This window comes from Bos taurus, chromosome 16 (genome assembly GCF_002263795.3).
Source record: "Bos taurus isolate L1 Dominette 01449 registration number 42190680 breed Hereford chromosome 16, ARS-UCD2.0, whole genome shotgun sequence".
Taxonomy (NCBI): domain Eukaryota; kingdom Metazoa; phylum Chordata; class Mammalia; order Artiodactyla; family Bovidae; genus Bos; species Bos taurus.
In genome coordinates, this window is record NC_037343.1 from 42,962,726 (window position 1) to 42,980,310 (window position 17,585).

The 17,585-nt window shown below is 55.5% G+C and overlaps 1 protein-coding gene across 5 annotated transcripts in view; it reads right to left on the bottom strand.

Moving 5' to 3' along the window:
• Nucleotides 1-1,200: 1,200 nt before the first annotated feature.
• PEX14 (peroxisomal biogenesis factor 14) overlaps nt 1,201-17,585 on the bottom strand; it is a 144,546-nt gene continuing 128,161 nt past the window's right edge. For 4 of the 5 annotated variants that reach the window (XM_005216951.5, XM_059875305.1, XM_059875304.1 and 1 more), the window contains 5 exons: nt 14,055-14,140; nt 10,864-10,966; nt 9,603-9,700; nt 6,186-6,277; nt 1,201-4,539 (listed from right to left, as the gene is read on the bottom strand). In XM_005216951.5, the coding sequence (XP_005217008.1) occupies nt 4,092-4,539; nt 6,186-6,277; nt 9,603-9,700; nt 10,864-10,966; nt 14,055-14,140 (827 nt within the window). In that variant the 3' untranslated portion in view covers nt 1,201-4,091. The remainder of the gene's footprint in view (nt 4,540-6,185; nt 6,278-9,602; nt 9,701-10,863; nt 10,967-14,054; nt 14,141-17,585) is intronic. The other variant, NM_001080237.1, reaches the window with a different exon arrangement.

The following is a 17,585-nucleotide window of genomic DNA, read 5'->3' on the forward strand; positions in this document are numbered from 1 at the left end:
GTGCCACCCTAGCAGGAGGAGCCGCCCCACCTTAGGGGGTGGACAGGACGTGCCTCCCAGGGGTGCACTTCCCAGGGGCACACAGCCAGCACAGGCCCAGACCCAGCGGCTTCTCCTGTGAGCCCCTCACCCATGCCACTTGGGAGAAACACCGGGGCCTTAGAAAGTCCAAGGCTTTTTCCCCCTCAGAAGATCCCCGGCCCCTCAGCCCTGCCCAGAGAGCCTCCCTGACGCCTGGCTGCTGCACAGTGTCTACAGGGCACCCTGGAACTAATGACCTGGAAACAGCCTCCCGGACCTACTGGGCTAGGATGGGAGCACTGGGCACCTGAGTTTCCAAGATGAGTTTTAAACATGGCCTCATCATTATGAAGAAGGTCCTCCCAGACGTGTCAGGCCAGGGAAGGCTTCAGGCAGCCTCCTTATGAAATGATAAAATCTCACCTCCTCTGCTAGGACAGCAAGAGCTTTAAAATGCTTGACGAAAGTAAACTGGTCAGGTTTGTTCACCACTCAGGGAAAAAGCACCACATGGCTGGAGATTTAAACTCCACTTCTGGATTAGAGCGGAACCAGAGGGAGGGCGTGGCTTGGAGAGGGGCTGGGCCAGCTCTCGGGGAAGAAGGTGGTGGTCACACACCATCACCTCAAGCACCCTGGAGATGTCTGACCTTAGCAGGGGGTAACCAATCCTGAGATGGGACACACCTGTGCAGGATGAAGAAGCAGGGACCAGAGAGGTGTCTGGGGCAGGGAGGGGTCAGTCAGGACTGGGTCTACGCCCAGGTGAGCGCTTCACCTGAGGCTGGAGCCACCACCACCTTCAGGGTCTCCCTGGTGCCTTCCTGCCTGCTATCTGGAGACGCTGACCCTCTTCTTTGGGTGCCTTGGCAAAAACAATTGTAAACAGACAGGTGAAGAAACACTAAGGGTTAAGTACACTCCTGAGGATCAGGTGTCAGGCCAGTCTGCTGCCCTGGGTCTTGGTCTGCGGCAGGGGTGGGGTGGGGCAGGGCTGGGTCTGAGGCAGGGCTCACCAGAGGAGAGGCAGGTTCTAGGCCAAAGCCCGAGAAGCAGCACCTAAGTCCTGGCTGGGTCCTCAGGGAGACGCCTTCCAGAGAAGCCCTCCCCTCCCAACTGATGTGTGCCCCGTGGGCACACACGCTTTACTTTCAGGGAGACAAGCAAGCCACACAACACTGAAGAGCAACTTCCCGTTTTTATTAAAAAAGACAGACAAAGACAGATGGACTACAACCACACACCTGTGAAACGGAGTGGAGAGACCAAGAGGGATTTTGTCCCCTCCAGTCCTTCAATACGGGCTGGACTGTTTGAACAGCTGACATGAACCTCCACAGTACGAAAAAGAGAACATTTTACAAGCTCGGCATCCCTCTCCCCTCGCTCAGAACGCTTCCCTTCCCCACCAGGGTGTCCCAGGACACCGACGGCTCAGCCCTCGCAGGAGGAAGCCGACTGGCCAGGGCAGACAGGGCAGAAGCGGCTGCCTCGCCTGTTCTGGGGGCATCGCAAGGAGCAGGGGAGCAGGGGCTGCCCAAGGAAGGACCCTGCCCAAGGCAGAGCCCACAAACACCTGGGGCAGCTGTCGAGACCTCAGGGGCCAGAGGGCCGTCCTGCAGCCTCTGAGCACCAGGGTGAGTTCTCTCTTAAAAGACACTTTACAAAAATACTTTGTAATTGAGTTTAATAATCTTCTCCCTTCCAGAAAGGGCCTGACAGGCGCTGCCTGCTGCTCACTTCTGCCCCATTCCAAATATTTTTACCTTATTTGGATGAAATGCATTATTTTTCTAATGAAAGGCTTTTTTTTTCAAAGGGCTGTTTTCCCTCCGTCCAGCAGCTGCCTTTATTAGGCAGCACTCACGCCGTTTTGGGGAGGGGTTTTTTTTCTCCCTGAAATCACGCCAGATTCTCTGTCCTCAAAAGCTGAAATCGTCGCTCGAGACCCACAGGGCAAAGGTCCCCCAGGCCCAGGTTTCCGTCCCTCTCTCCCACAGTGAGTCTGGGGACCCGAGAGACCCCTGACCCCCCAGGTTGGGGAAGATGTGCTCCGTGATGCCCTGCGGCCCCCACGCCAGCAGCTCTGGCTGTGTCTCTGTCCCAGGCTGTCTGCCCTCTGACCCCCTGCCTGGTCCCACTGCAGGAGAGACCTCTGCGAAGTGATAGGCCATTAGAAATGTCACCAAGCAGAGGGGGAGCCCTCGAGATGGCTCACGCAGGACCCAGGCTTCCATTCTCCGAGGAGGTCATGGGGGAACCCTGTCTCTAGCCCCCGAGGCCGAGGGGTGCTTCCGACCCAGCGGGCAGCTCCTTCTGTGCTTGCCATCTCAGGTCTGCCTGCATGACTCCCAAAAACTGGGTCCTGTATCCAGATGAGGCAGGGAGCCCTGGGGATGGAGAACCCTGGCTTCTGTGGGGGTGGCAAGAGACAGAGGTAACTCAGAAGAGGGTCCCTGGGGAACATAAGCTGGAACACCATGTGAGGTGATAAGCATCAAAAACCAAACCTGGGAAACCAGGGAGTGGGCTGGATACTCAAGAGGGGCAGGGTGAGGGCCCCCCTGGAGAGTTAGGAAGGAGCTCGCTGCAGGAGCCGAAAAAGGGGCCTGGGTGAGAGTGGAAATGTTTTCTGAGACAAAACACCCGCCTGCCAAGTGTCTCACCCTCAGCCTGTGGCTTCCTCCCTCCCCAGAGCTGGGTGGGTGGGAGGTCGGCAGTGGGTCAGGAGGCCTCGGCCCCCTCCACTCCCCAGAGGGTACATACCCGCTGCAGCTCCACCTCCATGGTCCCTGCACTCTGTCTCCAAAGCCTGTGTCTACACGAGGCCCAGGGTGGGACCAGGCCTTCTGACCCCTGCACCAACGGCCACAGCCCCGGGCACTCCCCGGAAGGAGCATCTAGTGCTGTTTTCCTGGGTTTAGCTAAAGGCTGTGTGAAGGTTAAAGGGAGACAGGGAGGGTGAGAGGGAGTGGAGACGGGGGAGGAAGAGGGAACGAGACACTCTCTCCTGGGAGCACACGCATCCATTTAAGGAAGGCGAGCTCATCACACTCCACACCAGGTCTATATACAGTAACGTGAGGTCCCTTCTCCTCCTGGGGCGGAATGTCGCCCTGCAGCAGCCACTCCGGACCCAGGACGACACCCTCCAACTGTGGGTGAGCAGTGGCGACACCTGCCTGGTGGGGGAGACTCGATGAGGGAGGCAGGCCCACCACAGGGCTACCTGGGCCTGACCCCACGTCCCCTCCCTGGGACCCACCTGGTGCGGCCTTGACCGAGATCCACCCCCAGGCCTGGGGTGCCGTGAGCAGACAGGGAGCCACAGGCAGGAATTAAATAGTGGCAGCTCGTATTTATTACAATTATATACAGTCGGATCTTATATTCTGATACCAATACCTGATCACACAAAAGAACACGTTTGGGGGCGGGGCGGGGGACAGACAGGAGGGCCCCGGGCCTGGCTCCTGGTGGGGTAGGACACCTCCCCAGAGCGGTAGCGGAGCCACCATGCGGCAAGCCAGCGGTCAGGAGCAGTGCGCTGTCACGTGTGGCGGGCGACCGGGCTGGGGCTGCGACAAGTACACATGGGCAGCATTGTCCGGGCAGGGCCTGGATGGGGGACCGGGGGACCCTTGCTCGGAGGGGAGAGCAGGGCCATCGCTTTTGGAATCACGACAGTGTGGCCCCCGTGGCCACTGGTGAGAAGCAGTGAGGGGGCCGGGGCAGAGGGAGGGGCCGGCAGACGCCGGGTCCCCAGGCTCCCCCTCTGTGAGGGTCAGGAGTCAGGTAATAAAACTACCTCTTGTCATGCACGGTGTTAGGTTGGCTAAGACACTCAGCTGACGCCCCTGGACCGGACCTCTGTCTGGGAGGGGGCTGAGGGGCTTGAGCCCAGAGAGTTCGGAGCCCTCGACCTGAATGAGATCAAGGTCAGAGGCCTGTCTGTCCGGGGCGGGGTGGGTGGCCAGGCTCCGCCCTCAGTCGCCCGGGCCCCGCCTGCCTCAAGGCCCCACCCCACCCGCTGGGCCCCGCCCCACTCCGGGCCCCGCCCCCCAGGCCACCTAGTCCCGCTCGCTCTCGTTGCTGGCACCCTCCGGCCGCCGCAGCTTCTCCACCTGCTCGTTGATCTGCCCGTCCCCACCCCGGCGGTCCTCCCTCTGCACCCCCAGGCAGTCCTCCTCGTCCACGCGGCTCACATCCTCGTCCTCCTCATCTTCCTCGTCCTCCCTCTTCTCCTCCTCGCCCTGCACCTCCATCCTCACCTGGCCCTTGACGTCTACCACCCCCTCGCCCTCCTCCTGGGGGCCCAGCAGGTGGTACGTGGCTGTGGAGCCCTCGGGGCTGTGGCCTTCCTTCACGGGCGAGGACGATGTGGACTCGTTGCTGACGGGCGAGATGTCGCTGCTGCTATGGTGGTTCACCGCCGCGGGGCTGGAGGGCGAGGGCGACTTGACCGGGATCTGCCAGGAGGGGATCTTCGGGGCCGATGGGGAGGGTGGGAACTGCCTCCTGGTAGAGGAGGGAGAAGACGGCCGGGTTTGCCCTCAGCAGAGCCGCCCCTCCAGAACCCCAACGCTAGCGGATGGTGAGCAGGGCCAGGGCCAGCCCACAGGGGATAGGACGGGGCTCCGCCACACAGGCCTGGTGCCCTCCCTTCCCTTCCTCTGGAAACAGGCCTCTTGGTCCCTTGGAGGTTAGAGAAGCTGAGACAGAACCCAGAGGCACCAGAGCTGCCTGGAGAGTACCATTCCCACTCAGGGTGCCATCTGCGGTCCCTCTGCCCGGGGCCAGGCCCACCCTCCCTGGCAGCTGCAGGACAGTCAGCCCTGGGGAGCTTGCCACACCCCAGAGCCCATTCCCTCCGGTCCTCGCAGCAGTGTCCAGTGACCTCCACTCTCATTTGGTCTGAGCAAAGATGGGTGGAGCAGAGCCTGGCCTGGGCCACGGGGTCAGAGACATCAGACCTGGACTTTTCTAGAAAACTTCCAAGCTCAACACTTGACAGAAGAGCCAGCTCTCCCCTCCCACTCCCGTATCCCTGCCCTGAGCCATGGGCTGGCAGCCAACCTAGCCCAGACCTGGGAAGTCAGGTCCGCTTGGCAATGGTGAAATCAAGCTCAAGGACAGCTGGGACCAGACCACCCCGGCCTGAGCCCAGAGGACAAAGGCCTGCTGCCTCCTGGGCTGCATACCAGCTTTGGTCCTAGACAGTCCTTCCCCTCAGACCCTGCCACATGAAGCCCACCACCAGGGCCTCAGTGTTCACCACATCCCCAAGGGGCAGCCCACTAGCACCCCAAGCTCAGCCACACCTCTCCTAAGGCCATAATTTTGTCCCCACAGAGAGCCTGAATGTGGGTGACTTGGAGAACTGGGTCCTCTGGTTGTGATCACAAGACCCTACAGGCCCCCTATCCTGGACCTGGAGTGAAGTGTAGCCTTGTTCAGTCACCCACTAAGCCCTGGGACACTCTGCAGGTGGGGCGGCCAACTGTCCCGGGGGCCCAAGACACAGGACTTTCAACTTTAAAACCAGGTGGGCCTGGGCAAGCCTGGACAAGTTGGTCACCCTCCTCTTGGGGCTGCACTGGTACTGTCCCTGCAGAGGGACACAGCGAGACCACAGGAGCTGGGGGTGGGGGATGGGCACTGCGCAGCCCTCTGCCTTGAAATCAATCACTTCTGCCCTTCAAACTGAGCGGGAACAGAGAACCCTGGCCTGGCCCTCGGGGGATCCTTCTCTGGGACCCAGCTGTCACTGAGAGCTCCAGCCAGGCCTCAGGACAGAGAGAGTGGCCCTGCTCGGAAGGTGGGCATTCTCTCCTTTGCTCAAGGTCCTGCTCTGGCTCCAGCTGTCCCTAACCAGGTATGGACAGGGCTGAGAACTGTTTGTATCTCAAAACTCTTGTGGGCCCTTCAGGCGGTCACTCCTAAAGTAGGGAGGGAGGGACTTGCCAGGGAGGGTAGGTAGAATCGCCAGAGATTCCCAAACTCCATGATGCAGTTCAATCCAGGGTGGGAAACATGGGGCACCCCTGCCCCAGGAGATGCCCCACTACCACCCACGACGGCAATAGCTGGATGGGCCCCAAGAGCTCCCTCCCCCAGTCCCAGGTGGACAGCAGAACAGAAGCCCACGCCTTTGCAGCTCCTACCGATTCAAAAGAAGCCCCTTCAAGGAGTTAATTTCCGACTTGAGTTCATTGATGTTCTGGGACTCCAGGATCCAGTTGGTAGACGTGGTGGCCTGAAAGTCACAGCAAAGGGGATTGAGGATCAGTGTGGCACCTCCCTCCCACCCCTCCAAACTCAGACGCTGAGATGGCAGGAGGACCCAACCCCCTCGGGAAGGTTTGCTGCGTCCCATTCTGGGGTCTGCTTGCCTGGATCTCTGCTGAAATGACAACTCCCTTAAAACAAACATCCTTGCAACTCTATTTGGATAGCTGACGATCTTAAGGAAACATGACATGTATTCAGGTGTAACTGGTATCCTGGTTATGAAAAAATAAAACAACAAGAGAGCCCTCATCTTTTACAGATACAAACTGAAGTGTCTGCAATGTGAAATGATATGCTGTCTGGAATGTGCTTCAGAATAACCTCGGGCAGGACAGGCCCGAGGCAGCGGCTGCACCGTGTGGCCAGAGCATGTGGGTTCACTGAGTGGCCCGCTACTCCATGAGTGTCTAAAACGTTCCATTAAAACCAAACTAAGAAAATAAATTCCATCTCTACACCAACTACTCCTTCCACCTAAGTCCTCCCTATAGAGATCACACCTCCCACCCCGCCCACGCCCTCCACACCCACGGGAGCCGTGGGGTTGAGACAGGCAGCCACTTCCAACCACAGGCCTGGAACCTGGAGCTGCTGTGGAGCGTCAAGGGGACACCTGAGCACCTGCCTGGCCCATCCCCCGGCCCCCCACTCTTAATCAACCCTGAAGGCAGGCTTCACCTGCCTGCCCCGCCCCACGCGCTGTGACATCAGGCCCCACCGCCTGCAAAGCCAGGAACCCCGAGTCAGGCGGCTCACTGACATGCGTTCTTTGGGATGACCCCGAGACTCTGCAGAGAGAAAGACAGTGATCTGGAGGAGGGCCCACAGGGGAAATAGCCACAATGACCCTGGACAGATGCCAGCCTCCTCTGCACAACTTCTCCTTTGAATTTTGACACCACTTTCCATGTAAACTTCAGAGAACCACCACACCTTTCTTCAGCAAATTTTGTTGGGATAAATGGAGGAGAGGGAAGCCAAAACAGTGATCCCCCAAATGGGAGCTGCCTGTGGCCCAGCTGCCTGTGAGGTACTTACGGGCCAATTCCAGGTATGTGGGACTCCGGCCTCCAGGTCAGAGGCCACTTCCAGGTGCAAGACTCCTGCCCCTTGACACCACTGTTCCCACCTGACACAAAACCCCCGGGCCATAAGTTCAGGAGAAAGTAGGGAACCCCAGGCTGGCAGAACAGAGGGGTTCCACACATTCCTGTCAGCCTGCGGGGGCTCTGAGGTAGAGTGGGGGCTGCTGTGGGCACCACCCAGGCAAGCAGCCTAATGGTGGTTTAGTTGCCAAGTCATGTTCAACTCTTGAGACCCCACGGACTATAGCCTGCCAGGCTCCTCTGTCCATGGGATTCTCCAGGCAAGAATACTGGAGTGGGTTGCCATTTCCTTTTCCAGGGAATCTTCCCAATCCAGGGATCGAACCCGGGGCTCCTGCATTGCAGGTGGATTCTTTACCAACTGAGCCAACAGGGAAGCCCCAGCAAGCTGTCTGGCTGGGCACACCGGCAGGAAGAAGCCCCTGCAAGGGGGCAGCCTAGAGCGAGCACACACAGATGCCTGCTGCCCTCACACACATCCCCTCGGGGCCGTGCTCCAGACCACCAGACAGCACAGATCCAGAAGCCACTGTGCTGGCTTCTCAGAGGCCCTGAAAGCTATCACAGCCCATTAACAAGGGAGCAATTTCCACTCACCGGCCGACAAAGGACTCAAATTTCCAAACGCATCTGGTGCCAGATGCCAGGATTTAGAAATAAAATCTGACATCTGGGGCTTTTTAGCCAGTCTCTTTAAAAAAAAAAACAGTTGTAGAAAACTCCCAGCCTTCAGTTTTATGTAGGTTTTTTAATTACTTAACGCTCTTCTTTTTAATTTTTTACAGTGCTGCAGTAGGAGTTTGGAAGCCAGATATAAAAACTTACATTACAGCTGAGAAAACACAGGTCTGAGTCTCTGGTTTATGGGGTAACTGAAGTCACACACATATGGGTTTAGACCAGTGAGCCTGGCTTCAGTGGAGAGAATGAGAGGGGCTGGGGTGGGGGGGACATCAAGGAAACAAGCCCAAGAAACTCCCAGGGGCAGCTCTCAACCACCAACGCCATCCTGGGGCCCCCTCCCCTCTAAAAAGCAACATGTGGTCTTAATCTTAATGCTTAGCATCTGAAAACAGTTTTCCAATTTCCGGAATGGCTTCTGGCCACTGGCAGGCCGCCGCTCCCAAAGATAATGGAGGGGAGCAGGGCACGGGCTGGCAGCCCCTCCCGGGCTGCTTTATGGACTGCTGCCCATGGGGAGGGTGCGTGGTGGCTGGCAGTGGCCACTGGTAACCATGCCCATGTGCAGAGGCAGCACCTCCGTGGGTGAGGCACCCCACGAGGGGATTCCCAGGCACCCTCTTCGCAAGAGCACAGGGACCTCGAGCGGTATGCTCAGGTGGGGCTCTCCTGGAGGAAGCCACTTCTCTCTCCTTGGGGTGAGAATTGCATGGAAGCAGCCAGAAAGCTACATGGGAGGTGGGGATGGAGGAAGGGAGGGCAGCTGACGCCGTGGACCACTGTCTCCTGGACCAGGCTGAGTCAGGAAGACCGTGACACACACACACAGAGCCCAGACCAAAAGCTGCGATCCTGGGAGCTGACAGGAGTCAGGCACTGTTCCCAGCAGGTGTACACGATGAGGGAGGTAGGGTTACAGACTCATTCTACAGACAAGGGAACTGAGAATCAGAGATGGCAAGTGACTTGTCTGTGGTCACACAGCCAGCACGTGGCACAGAGCTTTAACCTGGGCAGTGTGATCCCAGGATCTGATATTGCCATGGGGGTTCCAGATATGGGAAGTTGAGGCAATGAACCCGCCTCGGTCATCCTAGGTGGGTCTGCATCTTTCAGGAGTTACTGGACCCCAAGACCAGGGTTTAGAGAACTTGGCAACAGCCACATTTTAGCCCAGGGCCTGGGCACCCTCTCCCACCCTGTTCCCTGAACTGTTCTTGGCAACGCTGGGGCCTGTGACCTAACTTGTAGGTGGAGACCATCCCGTGTCTACACCAGCTACCACCAGAACTGTAGTGTGTGCTGCCACGGTCAGGGGGGTGGGCCTCAGAGACAGAAAGGACAGCCCTCGTCACTGAATGCCGCATCGCCTGCCTGGTGACCGCCTCCTTTCTCCACAAGAGCAGTGTAACCAGAATCAGAAAAGAGCATCAGACATGCAATGAACTGGCACAAGGATGAGCAAGAAGAGCCTGGAGGGGCCGGAGGGTCAGGGACAAGTACCTTGGCTGTAGCCAGCTCATGGGCCAGCTCCTGGACTTTCTGCTGCTGCTGAATCAGCAGCTCCTGGACTGAGGCGAGGGTCATCTGTAACTGAGTCACTGGGAGGAGAGAGCAGGCGCATCTCTGTTAATGATACATGAAGATTCCCCCTTCTGTCCACACACCTATGAGCCGCTGCCTCTAATTTATCTGCAGACATCCCCCCGCCCTCCAGCAATCCATATAATTCATCTGCACTCTGGGTAATCTACCTGCACTGTATCTAACCTCTAGTATTTCTACTTTATCTTTCTATTGTGCAGTTGTCCATGGTCAACAGTATATCCATCCAAAACCTCTCCCCTCTAATTATATCTGCTTATGATTTGCTTGGCTCTTCCAACCTCAGGACTGCCTGCCTGCCTCATCTCCTGGGCCTCACTGTGTCCTTGTAAAACTCAAAGCAGAGTCTCCAATCCTGGGAGGCACACAGCTCAGGTCCACAGCATCCAGAAGTGGTGAAAAACTACCAATCTCGTTTCCATATGGCTCCTTCCTGCCCTCCCCACCCAACCTCAAGGCTGCTGGAGCTCCCTGTCCACTGTCAGCCTCGGGGAGACTTGCCAGCAGGGTCTAGGCCCAGGAAGGTTTCCGGGGGCTACACAGACACACCCCTTAGGGGCAGACTCTGGTCTGGGACAGGCAGCTCTCTCTGTGCCCAAGTTTTTAGATTCTGAGCCTCCATCTAGTAAACAAGCTTATATGGGAGGAAAAACCACTCCTGGAGCGACAGGTCCCAGCTAATCTGGGCCACCAGTGGGGCACTGGGTAATGAACGTGGGCCCCGTGGAGTCGATGACAGAGGAGGTGGCCGGGGTCCCCGGAGCCACAGTAATTACAGCCTCTCTTGACCCTGTGTGGGATTCTTAGAGAGAAGGGGGAAAATTGCTGAAAACCCCCCTGAAAACCTCATGGAAGCAGAAATTAAAAATGAACTTTACAGCCCTTAGAAAGGCTGTCATTTTATTCCCCTTATTAATATTCTGAGGTTGGGAGCCTTTCCGTAAAAACATAATTAATTGAGGCCGCGCCGACAGTAAACAAGCAATTTCAAATTAAACCGAAATGACGGCGGCTTCATTTGCAAATGTGAACAGATTCTCAGAGCAGATAAATGAAGTCACCACATAAAGTGGAGACGGAGGGGAGAGGGGAGGGGGCAGAGAAGGGGCTGCTCGGAGAAGGCTTTGAGGGGTGACTTGATGGAGTCATTAATCTTTACCTGTCTGGGCCACGCTGCCACTCAGCTCCGACAGACTTGCCTCCATCCGCTCCAGCTGCTTCCGGTCCTCCCGGCCGCCCATGATGAGGGGGAGCAGGTACTTCTGCAGGGAGTGGGGGTGCGTGAGGGATGGGTACATACCTGGGGTGACTCCCCAACCAGCTCTCCAATTCTACCCGCCAACCTCCTCTCCCTCACCCCTGGGCCTTGGAAACCCTAGGCCGACGCCATAAGTGAACAAGACATCCGAAAGTCAGAAAGGCTGCGAGTAGAACCAAGTGAAAACTCCTGAGTCAGGACCAAAAGGAGGGAATGGGGACACAAAAAAATCAATCTGACCGACTGCGATGGGGCACTTTTGCGTTCTTTCAGTTTTTTAAATGGTGCTATATATAGAGTTTCTGTGGCCAAGAATACTCAGAATTCTACTTTAGAAGTTGTATGATAAAACTGTAGAAGGTTATACAGGAAAGTGGTACCACTGGTGGCTTCCAGGGAGGAGCAGGAGGGAAGTTTGCGGTACATTTTTCTGAACCTTTCACATCCTGCACCAAGGGAACAAATTATCCATTCAGAAAGAAGGGAGTAAAACTTAGAAATTATTGAAGAAACAAGATCAAAACCCACAGTAGATCTGCAGGGTGGTCACATCCAGTCTTTTCTAAAAGTCTTGTATCCTGTGAACAGGTTTCCTTCAGGTAAGAGTTAAATGGAGCTGGATTCTCCCAAAATGGAGACCCTGGGCAGAGGGGGAGGAAGGGGCAGAAGTGGGAGAAACTGACCACGAGGGGAAAAGGAAGGGGGTGCTGCGGAGCAAACCAAACAAGGGGCCCAGGACGCAGGGGGCCCAGACGAGGTGAGGATGAGAGTCCTGGAACATTCAGGAAGAAGGCAGGTGGGGTGCAGCCGCTGACCGGTGGCCAGTTCGGAGGTGTGCAGGGTGGAGGTGGACGGCAAGCTGCCCACTGGGATTGCTGGATGAAAGAATCCAGGCTCCAAACTCCGCAATCTCAGGACTCAGTGCCTGCCCATCTCAGAGGCCTGAGACCAGTCGCCAGGCTTACTGGGTGGTACCAGGGGTGCCCGGTGTGGGTCTGGCAGAGGTGGTAACTGGCAAGTATGACCAAAGGAGACTGGTTCTCATTCCATTTGAGGCGCAGACAGGAAAAGACAGCAACTGCTCCATTAAGGCTTCTGTATGGGGGAGGGATAGGGGGTCTCTCACAGGGATTTGTGGGAGAGCTCATTTCAAGAGCAACTCCTGAGTGAAGACCACCATTTAGGACACGTAGGGAAGCACTTCCTATTTTGCAAAGTGTTTTCCGACCACTGTGTTAGTTTATTACCCACAACTTAGCTGAAACTCATCAAATGTAGCCTTATGTTCCAGGTTGGAAATTTCCTAAGTATAACGTCAAGAAATTCTATACATGTAACGGACTAAAACTCCATTTCGAAGATCAAAAATTCCAAGGAAAGGAACACATTCCCAGCCTGAATCTTCAGGTATTTATAAAATGAGAGCTTACGTTTCTTTTTTGCTTTTTAATTTAGCAGGTATTTTTAAAATTCTCTTGTCATGATCGTGACTGATCTTTTCTGTCTCTTCTTTCTTAGAGCAGAGACTAAAGATCAGAGCTTGGTGGAAACAACTGATGCTATCTCTGCTCAGCTCCAAGGGGAGCTACGCCTTCTCTTTCCACCAGATCACAGGCTGCCCGAGGGCAGCCACGTGACTAAGCGGGTCCTGCTCAGCAGAGCCAGGACAGGAATGGAGAGTTCTGTCTCAGCTGTTTCTCCTTCCTAGTGACTGTACGCACTTAAGGACTGAGTTGACAGGCTTTGAGCACACAGGGAGAGTAGATGCACCATGTCAGAGCAAGCAGTCCTGGGACCCACCACATCCTGCTTCCCGATTTCTAAGGTGGAAACTTCCAACTTCAAGAATAACTGTTACACTGAAAAGATCAACTTCACTTCAGTCAAAAATTAAGAGTCCCAGGAAGCAATGCGAAAACATGTTCCATGTGCTAAAAGTTACAACCTGAGGGAATCCCCTGGGGGTCCACTGATTAGGACTTTAAGCTTCCATAGAGGGGGCACAGGTTTGATCCCTGGGATACTAAGACCTCACAAGATGCGTGGAACAGCGAAACAAACAAAGGTATGGCATGAGTCTGGATATTCATTCAGAGTCTTTTTCTTTTTTTTTTTCAGACTTTTTATTTTATATTGGGAGTATAGCCAATAGTTCAGATTCTTTTCTTTTTAAATCTCCAAACGAGGGATGGAGTTGCAGGTGGCCTCAGAAAGAAAGAAATCTCTCTCTGCAGGACCGGCAGAGGTTAAGTCCTCCAGCCACCAGTTTACCTTCTGTCTCTATTTTACCTACCCCGGCTCTGCATCTTCTAAAAAACACTCGCTTGCTTCAAATCAAAGTCAGTACGTGGTCACTAGTGTCTGATCAGGATCTGGTGTCAAAGAAGTAAATGTTACTTCACGCCTGCAGCTCTGCTGGAAGCAGTGAACTCTGGAGTCCTGGGGGCTGACTATGAAGACCGTGAAAAACCCTAGATTTACATGGAAGCCAACAAAATATACAGGAGGAAAAAGTAGTAAATATGATCACACTGAGTTTCTCAAAGCTGGTGTTAAATACTCAGGTGAAATGAGAGGGTACAGAGCACCTGTGATGTGCTGGGAACACAGTCCTTTCCAGAGGAGCCCAGCTGCTGTGAGCATCACCACACCCTCTTGAGGCAGATCCTACTGTCCCGTTTTACAGGTGAGCCCGCCAAGCCTGCGGTCACACAGCTGCTAAGTGGCAGGGCCCAGATGTGACACTGGCAGCCAGGCTCCAGCCTCCGTGGTCTTAACTGCACATTGTTCTGTCTCTTGCGAGGGTCCAGCCTGCTCAGAGCATGCTGGGAAATGTCCTCAGTACTTGACACGGCTCCGCATCATGGGCCCCGTCACCCTGTGCAGCAGGCAGGGACTTGGAGGAGAGATTCTGTAGGTGAGGCTGGTCTGAAGGCCCTGAGCGCACCCACCTGGGTGGGGGCAGGACCAGGACTTGACCCGGACGCCCCTCCAGAAAGCACGTTCATCTGGGCACTCAGCCTCCATGTGCAGGCCCACTGCTGTCCCCATGCTCAGGGCAGCACCAAAGGGGTGCGGGGAGGGCGGCTTACCTTGTAGAGCTGGTGAAAGCCGAACGTGATCCCTGCCATGATGATGGCCAAGGCGCTGTAGTCTCTCCACCGGGAGCCCGCAGGGCCTGGGGTCAGGAGAAAAGCTGAGGTCAGGAGGAAAGGCCCTGGCGTCCCCTAGGGGCAGAGAGCACGTGGACTCAGCCTCCTTGTCTCAGTCAGGGTGTGTCTTGTGCTCACATCGGGGGTGAGCATCAGAACGGGGCTCGGCTGTCTCCCTCCTCCTCCTGGGCCTCTAGACTGTACTGTGCCTGCCGTGGGGTGCTGTCTCAAGGGACTGAGGTGGGGGTAGGGGGAGAACAGCAGAGGCAATCTAAAGACCTGGGCACAGGCTCCACGCTCGAGGAATAAAGGATCCAGTGAGGGTGCTGTAGCACCCGGGTTGTTCGCACGCACACGCCTCCTACATGAGCTGGGAGCCACCTGAGAGTCGGGGCCAGAGGCTGTGTCCCTGCCTGTTCAGCTTTATGAAGTTCCGACAGTGCACACGACGTGTGCTGAGGGCACGGTGGGCAGTGGTGGCGAGACCGCTGTCCTGTTCTGTTCTGGTCTCACTCAAGTGAGGCTGGGGAGAGGAGCAGCCCACACATGGCTGAATGAGCTGATGCCAGAGAGGGATCGAGAACACAGACAGGACAAGGTGAGGGGGGTGGCGGGGCCTCGGTGGAGGACAATGCTGAGACCTGTGGGGTCTTGGGGCACAGTGGTCCAGGCGGGGGACAAGGAAGTGCAAAGGCTGGGGTTGACCTGTGCTCAAGCAGATGGGGGAGCCCCTGGGCCTTCCCAAGGAGGGGGCACTGCTGGCCAAGAGAGACCAGAGAGGAGATGGGAGGAGTAGTGATGGGAAAGGTGGGAAAGGCCGGGCCCAGCAGAGAACGCATCCAAGGAACCCGGCCATCGCTTCATAAGCAGCGGGGTCGCTGATGGCTCTGAATCAGGGAGTAACGTGGTTGGCTCTGTGCTTTGGGACAAAGACATGGGGAGCACCATGGACAGCTATGGGGGGTGGGGGCTGTGGAGGTGAGAAAGCAGGAAGAGACCACCACCAGGGCCACCAAAGGCAAGCGGGACTGGCCCAAGATGGAAGGTCTTGGGGATCCGGACATGGGCAGCTGGTCTACACACAGGAGTGGTCCCTTCAGCACAAAGCCCCTCCAACCCCTGAGTATATCCTAGCTCCAAAGTGGGGAGGAGAGTTTTCTACTCCACAACCTCCCCATGAACTGCTTATGATGTGTTTTCAGGTCCATAATCTGATCTGACACCTGGGGACTCTGGGAGGCGCACAGGAAAGCATGAGCTCCATCTGGAGTGTCCATTGGAGCAGGCATGTCCAGGCTGCCCAGCGGCCGTCTCTCAAGGGACCAGTCACGGGGTGTTGGGGGGTGGCCAAGGGCCACTGTCTCCAGAACCGTTGGTGGTGCAGGACACCCCCAGTCTGTGGACTCAACCTCAGCACCAGGGAACGTGACTCAAGGTATGCACCCAAGGCACATGTGCATGACAAGGACCTGGGACTGGGAGGGGAGCCTGGGGGAGACAGGGGAGGAAGAGCCACCGCACTCCCGGGAACCCACATGTGGCCAGGCCCAGCTGAAGGCTTTGTCTGCTCCAGCCATCCCCTGCCTCCCTGGACCTGCAAGTACTGGCCACGTTCTGGCCCTTCACAACTGAAGGAGAGCAGGAGGCAGTGGTTCTGAAAGGCCCTGCTGGATGTGGACACGTGGGGAGGAGGGGCTGCTGGCACCCGGTCTGACTGGGGAACCCAGAAGCAAAGACCTCCATGGGGATGAGGGAGAAGCTCCCCGCTCCCTGAGCTGCTGAGAGGGGCTCCCAGGAGATGGAGACAGAGACAACAGTGATGGAGGAGGCTGGAAGAGGCTCTTCTTGCTCTACCCCCATCCCCCACCCGCCTGTGGATTCCACTTGAGTGGAATCAATGTGGCCCAACCCCAAAGTCTCCTGCACAGACTGTAATCAACTCCCCTCTCTGGTTTACAGTTTCTGAATAGGAAACACACGCACATGGTCTGGGCTTCCCAGGTGGCTCAGTGGTAAAGAGTCCGCCTGCCAATGCCGGAGAAGCAAGAGACTCAGGTTCGATCCCTGGCTCAGGAAGAACCCCTTTTGGAGGAAATGGCAACCCATTCCAGTATTCTTGCTGGAGAATTCCATGGACAGAGAAGCTTGGTGAACTATAGTCCATGGGGTCGCAAAGAGTCGGATATGGCTAAGCACTCACACACATACACACGCACGTGGTCTAACATCATGCAGCACACGTCAGTCTACTGCAAACAGGCTTCCTCCACCACCACAAACCTCTGTGCTCATAGTGTCATCTTTATCCAGCCAAGAATTCTTATACAAACATGAGGCAACACATACAGGCATTATTTTCTTTCCCCTTTCCCCGTCTCTCATTCTTCTTTTTGGCTAAAGCTGCATAATATTCCATTAAACAAACTCCCTACAGATGGACATTTAGATGATTTCTAGTCTCTTACTGTTTCACTCAAAGCTGCCATCAGTAAGCGTGTACACACAGCCTCTCACATCCATGTAAAAGGCCATCTGTAAATGTGAACTCCTGGCAGGCTGGGTCAGAGGTACATGTACCAGCAGTTGTGAGACAGCCTGCCAAACTGTGCTCGCTGGGGTTTGAACCAGTTCATTCACAGCCACCCCAACGTTTTGGGTTAATCACACACATAGATTTCTGCTAATACTAGAGCAAAAAAAAAAAACACTACTTCACTCTAGCTTTAATTTGCATTTATCTTATTACAAGTGAGGAGTGAGCATCTTCTCATCTGCATCTCCATTTTGGTAACTGTATGCTCCCTACTTTTCTACTCCATTTCTTTATTAATTTCCTTCATCAATTCATGGAACCTTCTTATACAACAAGGAAATGAGCCCTCTTTCTGTGACAGAAGTTGTCAAAATTTTTCCTAGTATATTTTTCTTTTGACTCTGCTTCTGGTCTGCTTTTGTGGCATGCAGTGTTTTCCTGTTTACATACACTACCCATCTACTCTTTTATGGACTGAGGGGTTTGGGTCACGGCGAGCCAGGACTCCCCCCTCCCCTCCAGGGTTGAGTAGTGACACTCAGGATCATGTCTACACACTGTCTCCAGAAGGGCGCCCTCCTGCTCTGACCAGCACAGAACATCCTCCTCTGATGTGGAGCGACTCAGATAAGCCACAACTGCTCGTGAAATGGAAAACTCTTGAGATCATCGAGGCAGACCTTTCACCGTGACCTTGAGAAGCTCCGAGTTCCATGCAGGCACCTATCTCTTCCCAGCCTGCTCTGTTCTGAGTGTCTTGGTTCCAAAATCCAGTGCAAGCTCGTTTTTAGGAGGAAATAGTGAAGATAAAGTAACTACGCCACTTTTCAAAAGAGTCACTGTTCCATGGGGCTTCAATCCACCCCCAGAACACCTATCAGTGCTGCCCAAACCCCAGAGAATGTATTCCAAGTGGGCACATGTCCAGAACGTTCTAT